This window comes from Camarhynchus parvulus, chromosome 6, assembly GCF_901933205.1.
Source record: "Camarhynchus parvulus chromosome 6, STF_HiC, whole genome shotgun sequence".
Taxonomy (NCBI): domain Eukaryota; kingdom Metazoa; phylum Chordata; class Aves; order Passeriformes; family Thraupidae; genus Camarhynchus; species Camarhynchus parvulus.
In genome coordinates, this window is record NC_044576.1 from 17,519,075 (window position 1) to 17,542,998 (window position 23,924).

A 23,924-nucleotide genomic window follows, 5' to 3' on the forward strand; every position below is an offset into this window, starting at 1 on the left:
TAGGTCATCATGACTCTTATTAAATATGTGGCTGGAAAATAAAAAGATTGCAGTGCTGGGGTTTTCCTCCATATGCTTTATTAGATGGCCACTGAAAAGTCTACTGTTTATGCATTACCTTATTTTCATTTTAAATGAATTACTAGTTATGGTATTGAATTGCTGTCTGAATCCTCCAATGGTAGTATAAAAACAAATAAGTAATCAATATTTTGCAAAGCTACTTGAAAGATTAAAAAGCTTCCATTATTTACCTTTGCAAAATCTTGCACTCTTTTAATTTTTTAAGGCACTAATTAGTACTTTGGTTGCTTCTCAAAAAGAATAATTGGACAAAGCCCAGACCATTAATTATTTAATCTTCCATAAAAAAAAATTAATTAACTTTTCTGGTAAGCAGTATGGACATTAAAATACCACTACAATTTTCATATTAGCATTTTTCTGGGAGAAGGAATGCCAGCCACATTTTTGGCTTCTACAGGTCTGTGCTTGGTAACTGAGCACAGACCAGAAGCATGAAATATGGAGTGGTTCCTGTTTCTTCATGAAAAGAAGTCCTTATTCCTCTTTGCAAACTTGCCTTTATTCTTGTGCTTGCCTTGAAGCATATGAGTTGTCTGAAAACTACCAATGGACTTATTAAATTAATTGAATTAAAATTATTATTGATTATGTAAAATTATTATTGATTATGTTCCACTATATTGCAGACAAAGTATTCAGCACATTTGATGTTCAAGCCCAAACTGTAATCATACATGTTGTGTTTAATAGTTTTGGCTGTTCATGAGCCCTAGTTGACAGCTGTGGCATTGTCTCCCAAAAATTTACCATTAAAGCTCATAAAAATGCTAGAAACACATTATTTTTTAAAGTATTCTTTCTTCATATCAATCCTTATTGAAATATTGCTAAACATCTATTCATCTTAAAAACACCCAAAATGGTATATTCACATCTCTGTCAGCCAGGATGTTTGCTCTTTGATAGAAGTGAACTGTCCATCATCTCCCAAGCAAACATAGAAAACTAAAATTAAAATAAATTACACGTCCTGTATGAAATCACAGAAGATCTATGTAAAATTAATATCAGAAGATTTATACATTTGCGTGAAATATTTTGAGTAATCTGGAGAAATTTCTTCATTAATCAAAAGGAAGTCCTTTATTAATGCCTATTTCGTTCTGGGGATTTTGTGTGGTTTTAGCTGGAAGGATTTAAATTGAGATTATGTTTAAAATATTGTTTAAAATGCATGGCATCCTAAACTTCTCTGGCTTCCTTTTAAAAATGCAAAAGCTGATACTAGATGATACTGAAAATGTCTCAAACAAAAACATTTATTTCAGAACTTCCTTCTTGGAAAGAATCCCAAACTTTTCTTGGAATTGGTATTTTCCCACAATAAACTTAGTTTTTCTGAATCTGTATTATGTCTTGGGAAATACGGTTGCTGCAGACGTATTTCTGCTGATTTTACTCTCAGAAATATAAAAGCAGATAATTAAGCAGGAGCTTCATTCGTTATTTGAGTGAAGATTCTGCACTTGACAAAGAGATGCTAAAATTATGAGCTGCCACTCTGATCCCACTTGGCTTGCAGTGTCAGGCAGTGCTGTCACTCCCCAGAGACAACTGTCTGGGGCTGTGCTTGATGAGTGACAAAAGTAACAAAATCATTTCATGTGACTGTATGGGGAAATAAAAATTAGATTCTCTTTAAAATTACTAAAGCTGTAAGTTAAAGGCCTCTAAAAGGCTTTCAATATGTCTTTGTATCAATCCTTTCTGTTCTGATAATTTATACTTTTTTGCACTGGGAAAGATGATGAAAATGGAATGGATTGTCTTCTGTGTGACAGTGTCTGATATATCCAAAGGAGTGTAAAAGGAGACTGAGTCCATTTAAACTACATTTTATTGTATAACTCCTCCGGCTCAGGGGTTCTATTGGCTTCTGCAGACCAGAAAACATAAAATAACCCTTTTTTTTCCTCCTTGATCACAGTTTCTCTTCTGAGGTGTTTTTATTTCCTATGAAAAAATTTGAAATTAAGAGATCACACAATAAGAAAAAAAATTTGGTGCCTGTTTAAGTCAACTCTGAAAACAAATGAAAGCAAAAAATCATATAATCAATAAAAAAGTATTTGTTTCCTGTTTAGGTGAACAGGTATCTTTCCACTGATTTCAAATGGCAACCACCTTCAGCTGAACAGCATAAATGATTACAGTGGTGCAGAACTGTCAATGCAGACTTATGCAAAATTCTAATAAGATGAGAGTAAATAGGGAAAGCAGATTAGGTGAGTCAGAATAAGATAATAAAACAAAATCTTCAGTAATCAGGAGTGATTAGAAGCAGAGAGCCCTGTACTTAAACCTAATCAATTACCTTTAAAGTTCTAAGAGTCAAAGGAAAGGCTGGAAAATAGATTTTAGTATTCCCTACCTTTTGGCCTGTGTAAACTCACATGGTGAGTAGCAGTTCTGCTTCATTTCCTCCTCTAGAGAGTGGAAGACTTCAGAACTGGAAGCTTCTTGATGAATCTTCCAAAGATGCTTATAGAAACTTTCTCTGGAAGTTGGGAGTTTCTGTATGGGTTTCTCTTGAAACTCAGCTTCCTGCTCTTCGTAAGCTGAGCTGTCATCCTCAGGAGGCTCACTGAAATCGTCTCCCACTGGAGAATCAAGGCAGTCTTCGAGGTCTGGAGAGGTGCTACCTCCATCACTGGTAGATTGATCCATGCAGTTTCCTGCCCCTGTGCTGCCTGGCATTTCTGCCACAAAGTCCTTAATTGGAGATGGTGCTGGAGTCTATTAAAAAACCAGAAAGGTTACTGTAACTCCTTTTTAATCTCCCATCATTTTCCTTCAAGAGTAAAATATTTTCAAAAGGCAATATTAACGAGCTTCTGAATGAGAAAATACCAAATGGTGGTTGGAAGGGAGGAGAAAAAATAGAAGGTACTCTCTTACCAAATAACTCTTTTGTCTTAATGCTTATTTTTCATATTCTACAAGAGTTCCAATCAAAACTACTACACCAGATCACTTTTCCCAATGAATTATTTGCTAGAGGTTATTTTTAAATGTACCTGTTCATATCATGCCTCAATGTTGTGTCTATATTGTCTTCATTCCATGGAAGTAGCTTCCAGACTTGACTCCCATGCGACTGACCATAGAAATCAGCCAAGGGCACACTGCAGCAGAGCAGCTGGAGTCAGTTTGATATCTGGAGATGGTTGTGACTGTCATTTCTGTCTGCCTGTGGGTACTATAAATCCTAGTGGGATGGCAACCATCATTCTGAATGGAGCAAGAGTAGTGCTAATGCATATTCCTTGTAAGAGTACTGTCCATGAGGTGTCTTCAAGAAGCAGGAGTAATAATGCTAGCACATCTAATGGCCATGCTTTAGTCTCTGCAGTGTCTATGGTTTGGGGGTATTTTTTGTTTGTTTGTGTTTTGGTTTTCCCCCTGCAGATTCTGCTAACTATCAAGAAGAACCTGAATAACCAGTTGAAACTATTATTCCATTTTTTAAACTTCATTAAGAGATAGTCTGGACAGGAAAAGTTCTTTATTTTCTTCTCACTTTGGGGAGTTAAAATAGCTGCATTTCAGAATATCTGTAGTTTCTGGCTGAGGATCTGGTAGAGCATTTTTAGAAGCACCACTAGAAGACCTGCTTGGGTACGTGCTGTTTCACTCCAATGATAGTACAGCAACTCAAAAGTTGTTGGACTGGGATAAATATGTTTAATGTCTGCCAGATTTGTATTATTTTGGTTGCTAAGAAACTATAAGTTGAACTTTGCAGGCTGAGTTGAAACCAGGAAGGGAAAGAAATGGAATAGAGGGCCTTGGAGAAAAGGGAAGGTTGCCTTGTTCAAGACTGGATAGAAAATGTAGTAGTGTCTTTGCAGGTTTACAGAAGCAAGTTTCTGTCAGAAGCTTCGCCTTACCAGGGCAATCTGCTCTATTTCTGGAAGAACACCTTTTGGTGGTCTGCAAAGTAGCAGTGTAACTTCTTGAGGAGCTCCTCTTAACAAATGCAGGACATCCTAAACAGAAAGAAGGAGTGTTATATTTCTGATGGGACAGAGTAAATCTTACATGTCATTTTACCAACTGAGATGGAGAAAATTTTTATTGTGACATGCTACATTTCCGGTATTTGTGCCTCTCAGCACAAATGCCAGAGGTATGAGGGCCAATATTCACCACTGAAGGATTGTTATACAAATGGACCATAGTTTATATATGAACATGTATCTAAAGTAAAGTCAGTTCTATCTACAAATTTGCACTTTGCCATCAGGCACATAGGTTTAGGTTAATTAATTTTCTTTTCTTGAAGAAAACAGAATTTTCAGGAAAATTCATTCAAACCACATGTGGCAGTAACATCTTCGGTCAATTATTACAGCATAGCTCCCCAAACTGCCATATTCCAATGAAGAAAAAGAAATCCACACATAGGCCATTACCATTTAATTTCTTAATTGAGTATAGAATTTCTCATTCCAGGTTAAAAACTTACACAGGACTTACCAATCTTGGTAGAAATTTGAATCTGGGGCATTATATTTAGCATGACATTACAAAGCACAAATGACCACAGGGGAAAATTGTTCCAATCATGCATAAAAGCAACAAAGATTCCAACTAATTAACAACTGGTGTGCATCTAACAATAGAATTCATACATTAATGGTAGAAACTTAGAAATTAAATAGCAGACGAAATTCGCTGTCAGAATTCATTTAGAAAGGAAATTCTACATAGGAGTTCTAGAAAAGAATCCTACATAGAAATCAGATTAATTATATGCAAATTCTACCTCCCTCTGGTGATAATTATGTTTAAATCCATTGTTTTTATTAACCTGTTACCCAGATGGAGCCCCAATAATAACACTTCCTGCTACCTGATACAGGAGCCCTTTGAGAGGTTTCCCATTCACAGCTAAAATGACATCTCCAACTTCAATTTCTCCATTCTCTTCAGCTGGCTGCCCTGGAAACAGTCTTTTGATCCTGACAATAGCTCCTCCAAGGTGTTCACAAGCATCTCCTTCCATCTGCAGAACACTAAATCCAAGGCCTCCAGAATTCTTGGTTAATTTCACTTCAAATGTGTTATCTGCTCAAATCAGAGATTGAGAAAAAAGTGGGAACCATGGCATATGTACCCCCTGAGGAGCCAGTATAAACTATACTCTCAAAAGACTTTTCCCCTGTGTGCCGGAGAAGTAGATTTACTAATAATAAAGTCAAAAGAAGGTTTAGGCATTCCTTTATCTTATCTAAGTCTTTGAAATCTCACAGTCAGAATAGGGAGAACTAGAATCTATTCCACCATGTGCTCACAGTCTGGTACCAACCCATAAAGGGAAAAGCTTTTTGTACCAAGATAAAAAGATTCACATGCTATCTTTTTCTGATATTCTTCTGTAAGTGTTGCATAGATTTTACTATTCTGTAGTTAGTTTAGGTCTTGCACTAACCAACATAAGCTGGAATTGGAGCTACTGCTCTTTCCAGTCAAGAATGAGAGATCAGGCCTTTCCCAAACACCATGCTTGTAGCTGAATTCCAGTGTAGAGGAGTAACTGCCCCATGGAAAAGTATGGTTCGGACTTGGTGTTTATGTGACAACCTTCAGTAAAAGATACAGCATTTATTTGTTGGCTAAATTCTGTGTAAGTGATCTCTAAATCTTGTGCTTTTGAGAAATTAAGTGATGGCAGTCTCCAGTTCCCTCCAGCTTCATCACTGCCACAGCATCAGCAGCTGTGCTGGTGAGGCTCTCCCTGGGTAACAGCCTGGCCACATCCACACGGCTGCTTCCTGCCCGAGACTGCTGTGGAGTACAGACAGGGGTGTTCCCTTGCCAGCCCAGTCTCACAAAGGCTGAGAGATACAGTATTGATGCCTAGGGTAAATTCAGCTATATCTAGCCACTATAACTCTATGAACATCAGAAATACATTTTTCAGGATTGATTTTTGATTATGTCATTAATATTGAATATTATAATTTTATTCAGTATACAGTTTTCCTTCCAACCCAAAGAAATGTCATATAATTATTTTCATTCATTCCTTTCCTGCACATCGTAGGAAGTCACCCTGAGTTCCTTCTTTATCACTTACCATCTGTCAAAAAGCAGCAGTCCTTGGTGCCATCTGTGAGGGATGTTGCCACAGAAACAACTGCACATTGGTCCTGCTTTCTGTCATTAGCAGTCAGACAAGGCTCTGCCAATTGGTAGTTTCCCCTTTCTAAAACCAGTCTGGCAATCTAAAACAGGGATAAACAGGTTCCAGTTACACAGGACACAGTGAGTCCTAAGTCTTTGTACTTTTCTGTTTAGAGGAATGGGGTTGGAGCAGAGGGAGGGATGGTTTTTTGGCCAAGCTTGGCTACTGTGCTTCATACTAAGTCCAGTTTAGTGTATTGTGTATCTTATTGATCTCTGCTGTTGTACAAACCTGGCCAGATTTCTTAAGGCGTTCCACAGCCTGTTTGTGGGTGATGCCACAGAGGCTGATGCCATCTACTTCCAGCAGACGATCACCTGCAGTAAAAAAAAAGAACATCCAGTTGCTTTGATGTTCAGGTTCAGAGGGTGTAAACCTTGAGGCTGCCCATGTTACAATAGATCTTCATGCTTACATGCGTCAAATTAATAATAATTCATAGGAAAGCAATACTGCTTGCTGTACAGCATTCTATAACCAGGTGCTAAAGCATTCCAGGGTATTCTATAACTAAATGCAGTGATAGCATTTGGTTAGCACAGTAACAGTGATGTCAGAGTCACTATCCTGATGGCAGCCACAGAAGGTAACTCTACAGTGTTGGTGTGAGGCTTCTGTTTTTTCAGTGGGATTCCTAAATGTAGTACAGGGACAGGCTGGGGAATGATGGACCATATATTACACTTTGCAGTTGTAGCACCTCCAATCCCAAATGTGTTTCATTGTCCACACTAACAGTGAACTCACTGCAGCCCAGGGTTTTATTGCCAGACATGTTACCTATCTTTATTTGTCCATCCTTATCTGCTGGTCCCCTGGGAATAATTGACTTCACATATATCCCACCATGACGCACACTGGTGTTAATTCCACCCTGCAAAACATGCCCACAGATTAGAGTCTTCATATTTTCTTCCTGTGGTTAACAACAAAGCAACTTACACATGCATTGCAAAGTAACTGCTTCAGGAATTGCTTTCTTCTTTAAATATTGGGGAAAAGGGAAAGAGGATATTACTCCAAACCCCATTACTCTAAAACCCCATCTAGTTATAATATACTTCCATAGGCAGTAATCTTATTTTCTCAGGAAACTGCAATGTATTTCAACGTGACTATATAAAAATATTTACTAAATGTTCATAAATTTCTCCCTATGCTTACATAAAATGGTCTTGCATCTTTCAGTTATTCTCTAGCTCAGTTTCTAAGCTGTGCAATATCCATTCTTCAATTACTAATCTTTCGGACAATATATTAAGCATGGACCTGAACTTAAGCACTAAGAGAAATTTCAGATTAACCTAAGAATCATGTTCTGTCCATCTACATCCCCTGGGCAAATTTAGATGAAAAAAAAACGGCCCTTAATTTCTTCTACAGGAAATGAAATGGCTGTTGTTTCACATTCCATTTCAGCAAAGACTGTAGAGACATCTCAGCCTGGAGGGGTAAATTCAAATTAAATAGCTAGGACAAGGACTTGTTATCCAAATGCGGCAGATATTTCTTCTCTAGTCCCCCCTGACCTTCTCTAGTCCTCCCTGACCAAACTCTGCTTTCGGTGGTAGGTCTTGTTCTCAAATCAAGTCAGGACAAAAAGGGTTTGTACTGCCACGTGCTTTATGCCAGGACACAGTGTGGGTAAGAACCAGGCAATGAGCAAAGACAGTACTTCATGCATTCTATGTCAATCAGTTGGACACTTAGGTTCACAATGTGCCATGCTAACAGTTTCTGTTATCAGCCTATCTTCTGTCTTTGTTCTCAGTCAGGTAACAATTTGACAGACAATTAAACAGTGACACTTGCAGTCACGCTGATTCCAAAAGTCCCATCTTCTTTAACAAGCTCCACCGTGTAGACTTCCTTTGAGTTGGTTTCTGATGGAGATGGTAAGTGGGAAGAATCAGCTGCCTGTCTCAAAAATAAAAACTTTAATGAGATTACAGTATCTTGGTTGAAAAAGAAAGGGAGGGAAAGGAATTTAAAAAAAAAGAAGAGAGCATTTCCAGAAGATGTAAAAGGTTTGATCCTACTGTCACTGACAACCTGGAGTGATACCATTTATATCTCTGATATTATTGGAAGCTTAAGCTAATGCTACTCAAAATGCAATCTGTCTAAATGCACATAACCTGAGTATATATAGGGAGGATGTCTAGAAGTAGGAAATTAGACATGGCATGTTCTGCAACTGGTTTGAAAACTTAAAAGATTCCAGGAAGATAATCAAAATTTTGTCCCTTCACTGGAAAAGGAAGGAACATTTTGTAGAACAGTTTCCCCATTTATTCACATATTCTAGACACGTCCATCATGTTGACATTTCCAATGTATTTTATTTCAAGTTTTTCTATCTTCTTTCCTTCACAATGACTTTTCCTTCTACATGTATCTGGTATGTTGCTGTATGTTGTGTGCTGGGTGTAACGTTACTGAGCAGCATCAAAATCTCAGTTACCTCTATATCCAGGCTATTAGCTGAAGGAACTGGAATCCTAGGGCCCAATTTTGATGCTAAATTCCAAGAGAGAGTCTTCTCAAGTTCTGTATTTGTGTCCTGTTCTTTGGGGAGAGCTGTATGACAATCCTGAATCTTTTTTCTCCCATTGTCTACGCAAGAGATCTCAGATCCACTAGTGCTGTTTCCTCTTGATAGATTCTTTTCTTCATTTAATCCTTCTTCATACATGTCTGTAAAGCCATACCAAAATAAGACATTGTTAAATGCAAGTAGCAAGTAAACTTGAAGAAAAATATTATTATAACCCAGCACAAGAGGACAAAGTAACTTCTTATTTCAACTGATTGTGAAATCAGATCTGTAAAATGAGTTAATCAGTGTAAAATGGAGCACTGCTATTGTAGGTGTTCAGAAATGTGTTTGCTTCCTCTCTGCAGAGGACTATGCCTCTCTGTCAGAGAAAGAAATGCCAAAATTCCTTTAGTCTTCAGTGAGGCAGCCCATAATAGATTTTTTCACACTGATGTAGCAGAGACATCACATGATACCTACCAGAAGTTGACTATTTTAGTGTATGGTTGTTCTAAGTGGCAATCAGTAGCAGGAGTGTAGTAGTACTACATCCCAGTGCCCATTAGAGAGTTAACCATTAGCATCCCAGAGCCAGCAGAGGCTTTTGCCTTTATACCTTTGGGTTGGGAGATGATGAGCTCCACTTCATCAGGAGAGTTCTGTATGATTTTAACTGCAGTATTAAATGAAACACCCTCAAGACTAATATTATTCACGGAGATGAGTCGTCCTCCTTAAGAAAAAAAAAGATAAAAGCAAGAGAAAGCACGTCTAAATAAGGAAATAAATCCAGAGTAGCTAACTTTAAACTATGCAAGTATTTTAATTCTAATTAAAAAGTACAGAAAATGACCTGGTTTGATATTTCCAGCTCTGTCTGCAGGTCCCCCAGGGATAATTGAAGCGATAAAGATACCAAGGTCTAATTTTCCTACATTTTCTCCTCCAATAATTACAAAACCTGCAAAAACGAGATAGCACGAGAATGCAAACACTGGCAGCATTAAAAAAGATGAATCTTAGGAGCACAAAAGGCTCTTACTCCAATGGCATACCTTTTGTACATGATCTGAAGGATGCTGCCCTTGATTTACAGGGCATCAAGGTCTTGACTTGGGAGAGCTTTAAACTTATAATTAAAGTGCGCTGGTGACTTTGGTCACCACTTAGATATGATTTCCCAATAACAACGTTTTCCTGGCTCAGTACTTTTAGAGACTCTAACTACTTTATTTCATGAGTCATGAACTAGGTGGACCTGCAGCATTTAACACCTGCAGGAGGGAAATTATATAAAAGCTCATGAAATAAATTTGAACAGCATTCTACATCATGCAAACAGGAAACCTGAGGTGGGCCACGTAAACTTCTAATGTAAGAGGTCTAAGAAAATGAAATCTATTGTTCAGTAGTTTAGTTTCACTATCCTAACTCTGACTATTGAAATATATTCTTCTCACTTCTATAATAGTTGGATTTGGGATTAGGATATTACACACAGACGTGCACCATTTATAAATTTGATTTTTAATTTGTAAAACCTGATGGTCTGAACTTCTGAACTCATCCACAAGAACTCGATACAGTGTGATTAAGGTATTATAGAACAAAAATAGTATCCAGATAATAATCCAAAAGTTGGAAAACATTTATGTGAAGTTGGTGTAAATATTTTGCACCCTCACAGGCACCATCTGTAAGGTCTAAGATAAATAAAATCAGTAGATGTGTATTTCAGATACAAAACTAAAACCATTGTTTTCTCAACGTATTCTTAGCACTTGGTTCCTTTAGTCTCTGTGGCCTTATTTAATCCTCTGAAAATATAATGGTCTTGATTTTTGTTCTTAGTCCTTTTCAGTCCTGGAAATTCTGAGTCCTTCACAAAGATTGGTACTCTTACTCTATAAGAAGAATAAATGGACTAAAGGAGTTCACAGTCTTGCCCAGCCTGAGTCAGCAAGCATCAGTGTTAGCACCAGGATCTGATAGCCCCAGTAACAAACATAACATTTATGTTCCTTACTTACCAAATCCATTCTTAGGGTCACGTTTTAGGCTGACACATATGATTTCTCTTTCTAGACCACTTAGCAAAACTTCCTTTTGGGTGGCTGGTGATCCAGGTGCTGCAGAAACAAAACAGCTAGAATAAATGTAGATTAATGCTAGGAGTACAGCATGCTGGGAATATTCATGTACTATGCAAAACTGAAGCTTCAAAATTAATATATGTTTTATCCTTGACTTCAACATACTTTGAATCAATATAATTCTGGAAGCTCAAACAAGTGTTCAGAAGCTTTCATTATTTCAAAAAAACTCTGTACAGAGCTGTGCGACCTCGTCCTACAATGTTCCTTTCTGGGAGAATATATATTTTTCTGCCATGTTTTTATTAAGATTAGAATATTTAGAGTCAAGCATGTAGTTCCCATTGAACCTGAGGGTGATTTGGATGCAAAATCTCCTGTGGGCTGTAGCCTTAGGCCCTGTGGGACCTGAAGGTGCAATCCAACCAACACTGATTGCAACAGTGACTACTTACCATTGGACAATTGCCACAGTGTGTTTATAGTACTGTTCTAATTTTTAAATAGACTAACCAGATAAGCATAGCTTCATGTTCCATAGATTGGCTCCCCATGTGCATGCAGTCTGGCTTCTGATAGAAAATTAGATATCCAGTCCTTATTCCAGGAAGTGTTATGCAAGTGCAGGAGTGGAGGAAAGACCTGGAGCCTATGCTGTCTCATGCATTATTTATTGAGTTGTAGATCTCAGTTTTGAACAAAACAATGACCTCTGAGCACAGGGATGTTGTCCCATGCAAGAGTCTCTGGATGTACTGAACTACATCTCTGTAGAGCATTAGGCACCATTATAGAATCATTTTATCACCAACTCCCTTACCACTGAACCTGATGCAAAGTGGGAATTAAGGGGAAGAAAACAGCTTGTCTTGCTAAACTCCGGATTAATTTCCAGGACTAGAAGTAAAAAAGGATAGTCTTTAATCTGTAAGTAAAATATATGTTGGTCTCCTTCTATTGAAACAATAAACATGGAAGGGTACTGTCTCTCTTTATGATTATTATACTCACCACTGATGGTGTTCTGAGTTGAATGAATAGAGACAAAATCATAACTCCTTTGCTTTCCATTCAAATTGATGTGCATTTCTGACTGGGATAGCCCTGATAGAGATCTGCAGGGCAGGAAAGGAAGACTGTGTTACAATAAAAAGTCAGCAGTGGTATTTAGCACTCTTCATTGTCATTAGTCTGTCAGAGCCAAGTTGAGAATGCACAGGTTTATAGCCTTTCAATGAGTATTCTGATTTCTGGGACATATTTAATTTTAGGGGAGAAGTGGTTTATCCTTGCCGGCATTTGCTTCCAAATAACAGTTGCCATTAAACCACTCATCATGACTGATTCCTCCTGTGTTTTGCTCTGAGCTGACTGCAGGTATCAGGAAAACACAGCATAGCTTCCCCCTCATTCATTTAGTCCATTTAGACAAAACCACGTCTGAAAGTTTTTCTGGTACTTCTTGTTCTCCTCAACTCTATTCTAACTCTTAGTACTCTAAAAGGCACTAGAATTCATTTTGAGGCTGTGCAGCTGTAGTAAGAACCTACACAGGTGGATGCACCAAAGCAAAGAGGGAGAAGTTCTTGCACTGTTCCCTATGAATTGCACATTTGGACATGGAGGAATCAACTAAGTAATGATCTCTGCATTCCTGATCAAAACCAGCTCCTGATGGTTTTTTAATTCACATACTATAATTTCCAGTGAAGATACACAGACATTGAAGATTTTACATTTATTCTTCCTCATTTTTATACTTCCTCATAACCCAATTAGTAGCTCCTTCTTGAGTCTGGTACAAATTTAAATGTCACTCTTTTTCAAGTTGTGCTCTCTTAGTCTATTAACTTCCTGCCTGCATTTGCACTACTGTCTGGCATCAAGGAGCCCCAGACCTTTTGGTGTGACCACAACAAGAACTTTAAAAAAAAATAGTTTATGCCTGAGTCTTACACATGTTCAGAGAGAGGCAAACCTACCTGCCAAGATTGCTTTTGTGTCTAGTCCTATTGTTGGTTTCCACACTGAGGTTATCACAAGATTTGCTCATCATCCCAGCAGAAAGGCTTTCCAGGTTTGCTCCATAGAGCACATTCTCAGAGCGAGACAGTCTCTGAATAAGGGCAAGGTGTTCACGCTGAGCTGCATATGCAGAATTCGATTTGTCTATTTCCACAAATTTACTGTCCTCTGAATGAGAAGCAAGAGAGGGGAAGAAGCAAAGACAAATCCACTGATATTATTGTGTCTTTTTAAGCTTAAAGGAAATTTAAATAAAATCTTTTGAATATGCCAGGAAAAAATATTGACATTACAGATATATTTGTTCTTTTATCCTTGAGGATACCTAGGCCTTGGGGTGAGTAGAAGGAGTTTTCTTTCATAAAAAATATATGCTGCATTTAGGTTTAATTTCTGTGAATTATACTACAAATGCATTTTCCACAAAGACAGGTGAAATGTACAACCCTATATAATTTAAATCTGAAGTGTGTTTTGTAAATGATTAGTGTATGAGAAACTGTATTTCAGAGTCTGAATAATCCAGGTTGGTGGTTTCTCATCCTTCACAGGCCTTCCACTCCAGTATATTTATATCTGAGAAGACAGGAACTCTAGGAACATGTGCTCTCCAAAGTTCAGAGAGACACCAAGGAACTGAGTCATTTGCACAAGTGAAGTCAAATGGGGACCATCTTGGTGGCAGCACTTGCTGTCCAGTTTTCTGCCTTTCTGTGAAATCTACTACTTGCTTAATGGTGCCTGAGCTCTGCTATATAAAAATCTGTCCTCTAAAATATTTAATTTTTCTGAAACAAGGTGGTGCTGAAGAAGATACCAATGTATTTAGGTTCTCATTGAGTAGGCTCAAGAGGGGACTTGGAGGATGGAGAGACAGCAGGAAATTGCAGACACATTGAAAAAACAAAAACTCGGCTTGATACAGACTAGCATAAACAGGAGCTTAAAAGATACCTGATGAAGTTTGACGAAGTTGCCTAGAATTCATCTGTGCATTGAATTTGTGCTGGGCAGAGCAGAGGTCCAGTAGGTATTTACATGTCTTTGCTGTATCAGTAATGAAGGTGTGTTTCTTACCACTGAAGCTGCTTTCAATCATGAATTTTTTTCTCTGAAGAGGAAAAAAAAGCACAGGTTGCTTTATATATCAGTCATCACACTGAGGCACTGACAGTTCATTTATATAATCTTGTTGGTTTGTTCAGTTGTATTTATGCCTGACTGCATCCCTTTTGTTTTCAGTAAATGCCTGTTGTAAATTCAGCACTTGTAAGCCAAGTATTTGTCACTGGGATCATAATTCTTCTATGTCAAAAGTCAAGAACCTTAGGACATTGAATGCAGTGATAGGAGGTTGCTAAAACTGCAAAATTTGGCCCTAGAGATGCTAAAATTATTAAACAAATTTAATATGAAAAGGAACATATCTTTAAGGGGAAGAAGGACCATTTTTGGAGAGCAAACAAGCTGGGAAATGTGTGATCCAGTTTGACACCTAAACTGTACAACAGTACATTGATATACCTCTAATGTCAAAATCCCATTTAGAAATGGGTCACAATCTTATCCCCAATACTAGTTAGCAGTCTTCAATATACTAAGAGATGAGGGTGGAAATCATGAGATCTGGAAAGTGGAAGACATCATCCCATGACCTGATGTAGGCAGAAAAACAGAAGAAAAGAGCAGTAAAAAAAAAGAGAGGAATGGATATGGAATATGCTGTGGAGAGATTTGGCATAGTCTCTGTAATAGTCAGCACCAGATTATCCAGTTTTATGGTAATTTGTCTTTGGCCTTGGCATAAATACTGCAGAACTATACTTCACAAAGAACTCAGTATGTTCATATACACATCCAGATCCAGCTTTGATTTTAAACTCTTTTCAGAAAGAACTTGCCCATATAAAGTGAATCTAATTCTTGCTCTGAATGCAATTAATTTATCAAAGCGACAGGAAGGCAGTAAACCAGTAGAGAAGAGAAGAGATTCAGTTAGTTCCAACTCACGTGAGCTGAAATTCTCTCTGTTTCACGCCACTGAAATCTTAAACTGGCAATTCTTGTGTGATTTTTGTTCTCATAGACAATGATGCCTTTGGCACAGATTCCCAGGATGATGTCCCCTTCTGTCCCTTTCTTCTCTTGGGACACACGATAGAATAACACTCCATATTCAGGAAGTTGCTGAGTCACCTTGTAGAGAAAAAGTGCTTTTACCATGCCTTACTCAAAAAGATCCATGGGAAGAAAGGTAGATAGAGGAGAAAATGCTTTTGAGTGTCTGAGGAGCTAGTGTCTGCCCCTGCCATCTAACCATGCAGGGCGTATTCTGAGAAACTCACACAGAGATTCTGGGTGTTCATGCTTGTCTTTCTACCTCCTGTACTTGGCCACAAAAGTGTTAAAATGTGACTCAGACACGTTACAGAACTGTGGAATATGACTAGGATTTACTGTCTGATCTGCAGACCAATGTGAGTTTATCCTAAAAGCTTATATTTTCTTTCTGGGAAGCTAATGTAGAATCCTCAAATGACTTTTCAATTGTGAACAGAGATTTTCAGTGACCAAAATAAAACACTTTAAGAAGATCTGTTTTCTCAGAAAGTAACCAAAGTACAAACGTTCAGGTCTTGAAAACTGGGGCATCTATAATCACTAGCTGAATCTGGGTTTTAATTTTAATCCCTTACATATTTGGAATTTACATGTTCTAGCCATGGGCTCTGTCTTTCTCACTTTCTCTGATGAGTTGGCTCCTTCTACAGACTTATTCATTGAAACAGATACTAACAAAAGCTGCTTTTTCTTCATTGGATTTGCCACACATGATGGGACTGTCATTAAGGCTAAGCTTCAATCTATTTCTTCAATTGCACTGACAGTGTTAGATGAGGAACTAATATAATTAAATAGCAACTAAACTAAGATGATGCTATAAATACCAGCATGTGGCACTGCAGCAAAATGACTACTGGTATTTATCCATTATCTAATCCCTGATATTTTTCATTTGATGGAAAGCAAAGAGGTTTGGGGAGAAAGAGAAATTAGCAGGAAAAAAGTTAAATGCCACATCATCGTGACACTTTAGAGACCTAGAGAAATAGTCAAGTGAGAAAATACTTCAGATAACTCCTTCCTCACTTCCAGGGCTCACAGATACTTTTAAACAAACAATTGCTACATGTTTAGGAAGTGGCTGAACAGCTGCTGTAATTTCAGAAGTCAAAAAAGTGCTTATTCTCATGTTTTATAATCTTCTGGAGCCCAGACATTGGTAAAATGCCAAAAATTTACATCAAACCTTAGAAAGCTGCAAATACACCAAAGCATGCTATAAAAACTCTCAGTTATAAGTGACAGTATCTACAGTAGAATGAAATTCTGAGATTTTTGTTGACTATTCAAATTTTTTCACCATATCTAAAATCCACTGTGTCAGGCAAGAAGAAAATAGACAACGGTAAATAGAGAGGGGCTTTCTACCTCAAAACTAATGTTACCTTTAAAAACTCTAGTTCAGCTTCATCCTCAAATAGGGAGCGATTCATACGATGTAATTTAGCAAGCTCTCGCTGTACGTATGCCAGGGTCATTTTCTCTATTCGACTGGCTGGGACGTAGTCTTCAACACGAAAATAGCTCTTTCCATGCATCTGGTGGGCAAAAAAATTGAAAAACAGAAAGACAGGTGCCTTTTGTTCTTTCTTGACTTTTCTTATTCATTGCATTTCATTTCCAGGGTGACCCATATGCAAAAGTCACCCTGCTGCCATTTCCCAAAGGAAAGTTGGAACAGCATGCAGTGCCCTGACAGCTGAATTGCCTCTTGCCCTGTGCTCAGGCAGCTGCTCGAACTTCTTTGGGCAGAGGGGAGAAAGGAGCTGGGCCTGCAGGTGTGTCCTGCTCTTAGAGCTGACAGCTACAGCTGCATCAGTACAACCTACAGTGGGGGACCCCTTGCCATAGTAGATCTGACCACATGGATGAGACCACTCAAAGTTCATTTAACAGAGCTACTCTGATTTACATAGCTGAAAATATGGAAGCCAACATAAATACACTTGAAAACTAGGACAGCTAGTTCAGATATGCAGAGACCTCCCTGTCTTTGCAGCTTGTGGATCTGAGCCTACACATAAGATAGCTGTGAATTCTGAAGTGTGTCTTTGCTTTTCTCTTCCCTGTTTACTGATCTCTTTAAGCCCCTGTGCGCATCTAAGCTGGGCCAGTGTTGAAACCTTCTACAGATTTTCTGGAGTTTCTAGGATATATTATCAATTATGAAGGACCTAGACTCTCTCATCATTCTGCCATATTTCCTGGTAAATTCACCTGGCTCATTACTACTCCATAATCAGGAATATTTTGTAATTCTTAAAATTAATTCTGAAGGACTTAGCTGGAGGACTTAACTGAGGTTCTCTGCTATTCACATTTCTTCTTTAAACTCTATGTGACAAAGAAAAGCTGCAAAAGTTGTAGAGAGAGACCTCTGAGAAATACTGTATTATTTCTGCACACCTCAGAAGCATAATTGCCAAGCTCTGCCTGTAAAGCCAAAGCGCCGAGTTTCAGGGCAGTCTCATCACTGCAATATAATCGCTCCTCCAAAATATCTTTACGAAGCTGCAGGTAAAACTGATGCCTTGTCAAGCCATGCCTGGAATAGAAAAGGGTTTAGGAACTCAGGGGGAGCTTTGGATGTTATCCCTAAATGCTACTGGTTTTCCTCCAGTCAGCAGAATTTTGCACTTACTGAATAACATTAAAGTGGTTGACAAAGAATTTTATCCTTATAAAGAGAGTGAAATTAATGATTGACATTTTCTTCTTGGATTGGTCATTCCAGCCATCTGGGGCCACTTTGTAGAGTTTGGTGTCCTCATCCAAAAAGAAGAATTCTTTACCTGAAATGAGAATTTTGGGTTCTGTGATAAACCTGGATATACTTCAGCAGCTTAGTTCTGCTGTCTTCATAGAGTGCATCACTAGCAATAAAAAATAAAATGGATTTGGGATGTCAGCTGAGATTTACTTTTCTGTGTCATGATTTAACTTATTGCTCCTTTGATGTAGAACTTAGGACAGTATGTAATTCTGGATTACAAATGTTAGATGCTGGATTAGTATGGTACCTGAGAAATCACTCAAGGATTCATGGGCCTTGCATTCTTCCCACCACTCAGGTTCTGCACCCCTTTGTAATCCTCATGCCCTACACACAAGGTGTGCTCTTTCCCAGTGCCTCAGCTGTGCCTGCCATCAGAAGGGGACTAGGGAGATGTGGGTCTGGTAGATGACACAGCTGAACCTCTATCCCACTTATATCTAGGAATAAACACAGGCAACCTTTCCCACTGCAATGCTTCCTGGAATTTCTGCTGGAGCTGCATGGCTCAGTATTATTTGAGTGCAAGGCTGGGACACAGCCACTTCTGCCTGGGAGTATCAGCCAGTAAATGTTGTATGGCTATGCTGATGCACAGTCCTAGGGCAGACATGCTTTACATCAGTGCAGTGCAGTTCAAACCAACATACCTTACTGCTGCACAAGCTTTGTATCTGCTTCTAGCTAAGGATCTTAAAGGATCTTTGAATGAATTCTGATGATGATTCTTTGATGAATTCTTGAATGATTCTTTGATGAATTCTTACTGGAATTCATTGATAAAGTGACTACAGAGGCACTGAGGGACAGAGCTGTACTTAACTGTCTCATTACCTTTCAGGTAAGCCAAGCCGAAGTAGAAATGTTCCACCAAGTTTGCATACGCCACCACAGTGTTGAAAACATCTCTTGCCTTGGTCTTGATGTCACATTGCACCTCAAGGCACTGCCCATTGAGTAGAATCACATTGAGATCCCTTTGGGACAAATAGGATTTCCCTTTTTTAGTCTAAGAACATGTAAGAAAGAATGAAGAATGAGTGCTAAGTACAAGCAATGCAAGTTCCACAGCATTTTATTACTGAGGCCCACAAGTAGCCTGTCTCTATGCAACCTGATGGAATTGGTCACAACACCATGCTATTCTCTGCCTCCCTTCTCATTAAATTAATATCACAAACATTTCTAATTTTCTTAAAACCCAAAGAATCACAACAAAACAGCTGAGCATACTCAAATTCTCCAGTCACCAGGGTTACTATAGATTTGGGGCTAATTCCAAATTTGCTTTGCTCTCATTTTTACTGCTGTCTCTGTCAACTTTCTACCTTATCTTAATGAAAAGTAAAGGATGTGCTTGCAAGCTGGAGAAGTCCCATACATTGGAACTAGATGCCATATTGCAGATTTGCGGTACAGTCTTTGTCTCATAGGTCTAGGGCTAAAGTGAGCATTCTTAGCCGAGAAGGATAAATTAAGCTTTTTTTGCACCAACAGAAATAACTAAATAGCACTAGGAATTAAAGCACATCCTTTCAAGTCTCAATACCTCTGCAGGAGCCCTAACTAGTTTTGAGAGGAGGACATGGAGAAAATACTAGCTTGAGACTCAGGTGCTACTTACAAAGAACCCTGACTAAAATGTCACTGGATTAGTTCTAGATTCTTAATGTTCATTCTTACCACAATTGATCCAGGCAGCTGTAAGGTCACTGGTGGTTCACTAGACAAAATAACAAATTCTGGACCTGAAAACTGCAAGGAGGCAATTTAGAAATTTAGTAAGTCTTCTTAATGGAATGAAGATCCTAAACACAAGTATCAATGAAACCCATTTCTGACCCATGCTGACTGATGACTTCTCTCTGTTTGAGGTGTCTCCTGTGTAGACTCTCCAGGGTCTAAGTAGAGGTGAGCTCATGCTGAAGCCTTTTCTTCTGTAAAGGCACTTAATCAAGATCCATTTCCTTTGGAAGGCACCTATTTTCATGACACTTATAGAAACTTAATTTACCCTGTGACCTTTTCTCATTTGATTCCCAAATTCTCTGAGGACAGTCACAGACATGTAAACACATACATACACACTGCTGTGATTGAGTAAACCCAGCCTCTCTAGGAACTAAACTGGAATGCAGAGCTGCTTTTTTCCCATAATAAAGGCTGACTGATGGTTCTTATTAGTAAACATTGTATTTTTTTGTTTCAATTTCAAATAACTTCAAGTTTTAAGTTTTAAAACTATTATAGTTTTAGGGTCTTTTTTTCTTGCTGAGTATCCACCTCAACTAATTTTATATATTGGGTTTTCATCAGATACATCTATGCTTTTAGATCCCTTAAGCAGACAGAAATAATTAAATGTCTTCAAGTAATGAGTCCTTTCAGCTGTTCACCATGACTTAGTAACTTGACCCATTTAGATACTTAAAAAAAAACTTAATAATAGTACAGTCCTACCAACAGACAATGCAGTTTTGTATCACATTAAAGAGGGACTAACAGTTTTGTAACAGTTGCTGAACTCCTGTGAAAGGCTGTTATTATCTCCACAAAAAACCATAATAAGAAAATTTAATACAAAATTTATATGAGAAAAGATAATTTTCCACAGTATCTAGCTGAAGCCCTTGACCAAATATTTGTCACTGGTCACTGTTGAGGTTCTGAACTAGGAGGAGATGAAAGGGCTCATCAGCATGAAACCTGTCCCTTCTTGCTCCACAACAGAAAACTCCATATGAAGGATCATGGTGGAGTTTTCTGTGATTCAGTTATTTCTGAATTTTTCCAATCCAGAAGAGATTGCAAAACAACATACCTTTTAAAGAAACATTATCCTTTCCATTTAACAGAGTCCTACCACAACTTAGCAAGTCAATTAGGAGAATTACTGTCTGGGCACATTCACTGCCAGCCTATGCTTTCTGTCCAGACATGCACTGTAAAAAAAATTTAAGTCCTTTGAGCATCATTGGCTGGCAGACATTTGGGTAAAGTGTCCCTGTAAATTTTTTTGCTGTTCTGAAGCTGCCGTCAAAGTGCTTGGTGAAAACAGTCCATATGGTGTTTGATGCTGGCAGAAATCACATATGTAGGTCAGAGAGGGTTCAGTTATGAGCTTTTGCATAGTACTTATGGACAATTGCTTTCACTGCCTTCAGTTCTGACAGCACAACTGGATTATGCCTAATTTGGAGTCTGTCAATCTAGAATACTCATCTAATAAGGTGAGTCAGTAGTTATTATGCACATCACTGTCAAACAAAAATTAGATGAGAGGCTTCTCTTTAGTGATATTTACATTTTGAAATCAGCTTATATGTTTTTCATCATTCACCTTTTCCTTCCTGTGGAAGAAACATTTCTGTGATGCAGCAGCTGCTGAGTAGTCCTTTGTGGACACGGAGAAGGTGGAGCCCAAGCTCAGCAGGTTCTGTCGGCCGTTCCTCTGAGTTCCAGCTGGGATTTCTTCTACAGCACTCACCGACCTCCGAGGGAAATGTCATAGTGAGGAAAATATATAACATGCAATCAGCACAACAGTGACCTGGGGACAGAGAGCTTAAGGTACAGTAACTACTGGAATACTATGAAGTCCAGGGAAATGTCTGCTATAAGCTCCTTAATGTTTCTTTAGAGAAAAAGAGAAATAATTTAACAGGAGTAATATTACTGGTGCCCTTTACACATAAATCTTAACTCTGCTTTGATTCAATAGAGTCAGGTTTGTTTCTTTTCTTCATTTGGTGAGCCAGATCCAGCTGGTTTAACTTTGGTGAAGCCAACAGGCAAAGACTGTAGCCCCATTCCTTTCTGGGAATTCTACAGGATGAAGCGAATTCCTCATTTATTATTTTCTCAAGAAAAAAGCTTCAGAAAACCTTAACATTTGTTGTTACATTATTCGGAATTTTCCATGAATGGGAATTAAATTATTCATTAGGATAAATTAATGTCCTAGGGAACCGAGGGAATTTTCAGTTTAATTAAGAAAAAGGTGTGTGAAATCTCAGATCAGAAAGCTGTCTTTGTACTATAGTTTTAATGTAGAAAGTAATGGTGTTTTCCACGTGAGCATATATAGATGCTGGCGACCACATGTATAAATATGTGTGTGTGTGTGTGTGTGTGTGTGTGTGTGTGTGTAGTTAGACAAGCAGACAGAGACTTCTTTCTTGACAAAAGCAGCCACTATCCTGCAATCTCTTGTTGCAGTTTTACAGGTGTACCGGGATATCTCATATCACCAAGATTATCATGGCTGATTTATCAGGAAGTTCAAACTGTTTACTTGGGACACATTTAATTGGGAGTTGATCTAAATTGAGCATTTCCTGTGGGCCTGAATTACTTGTGTCATGGTTAAAAGAAGAAACTCCTGTTTAACTGGGTCAAGAACCCAATTTAAATGGGATGTCTGCAGGGATTACATGGTGCTTAACTATGGGATTCTGGTCTTTGTGGTGCCTAGAGGCTGACAGTACTTACATCTCTTCTTCCTTTGGAAGCAGCCATGATTGTAGCTGCACTGTGCTAACATCCAGTCTAGAAAACTCTTGTTTGGCAGCAGGGGTGTTTCCCTGGCTTTTGAAAAGGAGTTAGTATCAGTTGTACAATCCTCAGTTTTCTTTGTCAATGTCTACAGGGCTGCTGTCCATGCCATGGCTCAAATGAGGCTAATCCTCATGACAGAGCAGAGGTCTTTACTGCTTGTGACCCTGGGTTACCTGCAACTCTCCAGTACAGTGGTGGTGCAGGGCTGGATATGACTGACACAAGTGAGAAAAATCAGTATAAGCACTGAGGTGGAAATGCAAATGAAAATTATACATTACATACATGGTCTGACATAACCACTCCAGGACACTTAAGGTGTGACAGAACTTTAATGTGACAGCAAGGCAAGACCACATCCAAAATCTGAATGTGGACAAATAAGGACTCTGACAGAATGCCTTGACACAGAAAGTGATGACTATTCATACCTTCTCAACAAATTTTTCCTTTCATAAATTATATAATTAGTAAGGTTAGAAAAGACCTCTAAGATCATCAAATCCATCCTTTCACAGTCTCTGTGGAGCAGCTTCCCAGCTGTTTCAGTCACAGAGGTCTAGTGCTGCTTCCCTGCCTGGTGCAGACACAGCTGGGGGCCACTGTTCTGGGGGGCCTGTGGCAGCTGGCAGGACACAGTGGTGCAGAGTAAATGTAGAAATCCTGAATTTGTTTTGTATGGATTGTTCAGGGCCCAAGTTCCATTCACTAGAGCTTTTGGACTGTTCCACTTGGAACCAAAACAAGTCTAGGTGAACATTATTTATTTATTTATTCTACACAATAGAATTTTTTTATGTATTTATTAAGTTATTTATTCTATATAAACGGTATCCATTATCAAAACAGCCTCAGTTGGCAATTCAGGCATTTTCTGATACTGGCATTGCCACACTCGTTGCTGGCTTCACTTGCTTATAAAACAGTTTCCATCTTGTAGAATCTGAATTGAGCTTACCTGTTTATGAAGAGCTTGTAGCTACTTTCTGTCCTTGACCCACTAAGTGTGGTGTCACATGATCTGTGTGTCTCTGGAACTCTTCCTGCAATAAATAAAGGAATCAAGCGACAGTAGCAGCACTCAGCATCAGATGTTGGGACAATTACAACAGGGAAGAAATTTAGACTGGCAGCTTCCTCTCTTGTGTCCTTGCTTGGACATGGTAAATGGCTATTTAATAGGATTAGTGAATACTACACCAGCAGTATTCCCAGTTCCCTAGTTATTGTTACTTCCTCTTCATAACCCTTTATGTGAATGTAATTTGGAAAACAGCTGTGTAGGTACAATAGCTGTCATTTCCATCTCTATGGGGGTAATTTGTGAATCAGCTTTTTCTCTTCATAAATTATGCCCAATTTTTGTTCTTCTATTTTCAGGCATAAAATGGGCAGAAAAAGGCATGAAACTTCTCTGGCTTAATCAGAGCTGAATATAAAATCAATGAAATGAAAATGATTGTGTCTATTCCCCTGGTTACTTTCTATGTTAAATATATTGTGAATGTTTTTACAACATAAAAACATCGTAGGAGT

General features: G+C 38.4%; 1 protein-coding gene across 1 annotated transcript in view; it reads right to left on the reverse strand.

Moving 5' to 3' along the window:
* Positions 1 to 2,454: 2,454 nt before the first annotated feature.
* The window catches only part of FRMPD2 (FERM and PDZ domain containing 2), a 35,099-nt gene continuing 13,629 nt past the window's right edge, over positions 2,455 to 23,924 (reverse strand). The window contains exons 7-28 of the mRNA XM_030951288.1: positions 23,347 to 23,431; positions 19,846 to 19,879; positions 19,515 to 19,586; positions 18,666 to 18,840; positions 17,700 to 17,850; positions 17,465 to 17,603; positions 16,444 to 16,596; positions 14,945 to 15,130; positions 13,889 to 14,045; positions 12,892 to 13,102; positions 11,921 to 12,024; positions 10,847 to 10,945; positions 9,670 to 9,777; positions 9,433 to 9,549; positions 8,742 to 8,974; positions 8,090 to 8,194; positions 7,058 to 7,151; positions 6,509 to 6,594; positions 6,170 to 6,317; positions 4,943 to 5,157; positions 3,978 to 4,076; positions 2,455 to 2,823 (exon numbers count right to left, since the gene is read on the reverse strand). Of these exons, the coding sequence (XP_030807148.1) occupies positions 2,455 to 2,823; positions 3,978 to 4,076; positions 4,943 to 5,157; positions 6,170 to 6,317; positions 6,509 to 6,594; positions 7,058 to 7,151; positions 8,090 to 8,194; positions 8,742 to 8,974; positions 9,433 to 9,549; positions 9,670 to 9,777; positions 10,847 to 10,945; positions 11,921 to 12,024; positions 12,892 to 13,102; positions 13,889 to 14,045; positions 14,945 to 15,130; positions 16,444 to 16,596; positions 17,465 to 17,603; positions 17,700 to 17,850; positions 18,666 to 18,840; positions 19,515 to 19,586; positions 19,846 to 19,879; positions 23,347 to 23,431 (3,140 nt within the window). The remainder of the gene's footprint in view (positions 2,824 to 3,977; positions 4,077 to 4,942; positions 5,158 to 6,169; positions 6,318 to 6,508; positions 6,595 to 7,057; positions 7,152 to 8,089; positions 8,195 to 8,741; positions 8,975 to 9,432; positions 9,550 to 9,669; positions 9,778 to 10,846; positions 10,946 to 11,920; positions 12,025 to 12,891; positions 13,103 to 13,888; positions 14,046 to 14,944; positions 15,131 to 16,443; positions 16,597 to 17,464; positions 17,604 to 17,699; positions 17,851 to 18,665; positions 18,841 to 19,514; positions 19,587 to 19,845; positions 19,880 to 23,346; positions 23,432 to 23,924) is intronic.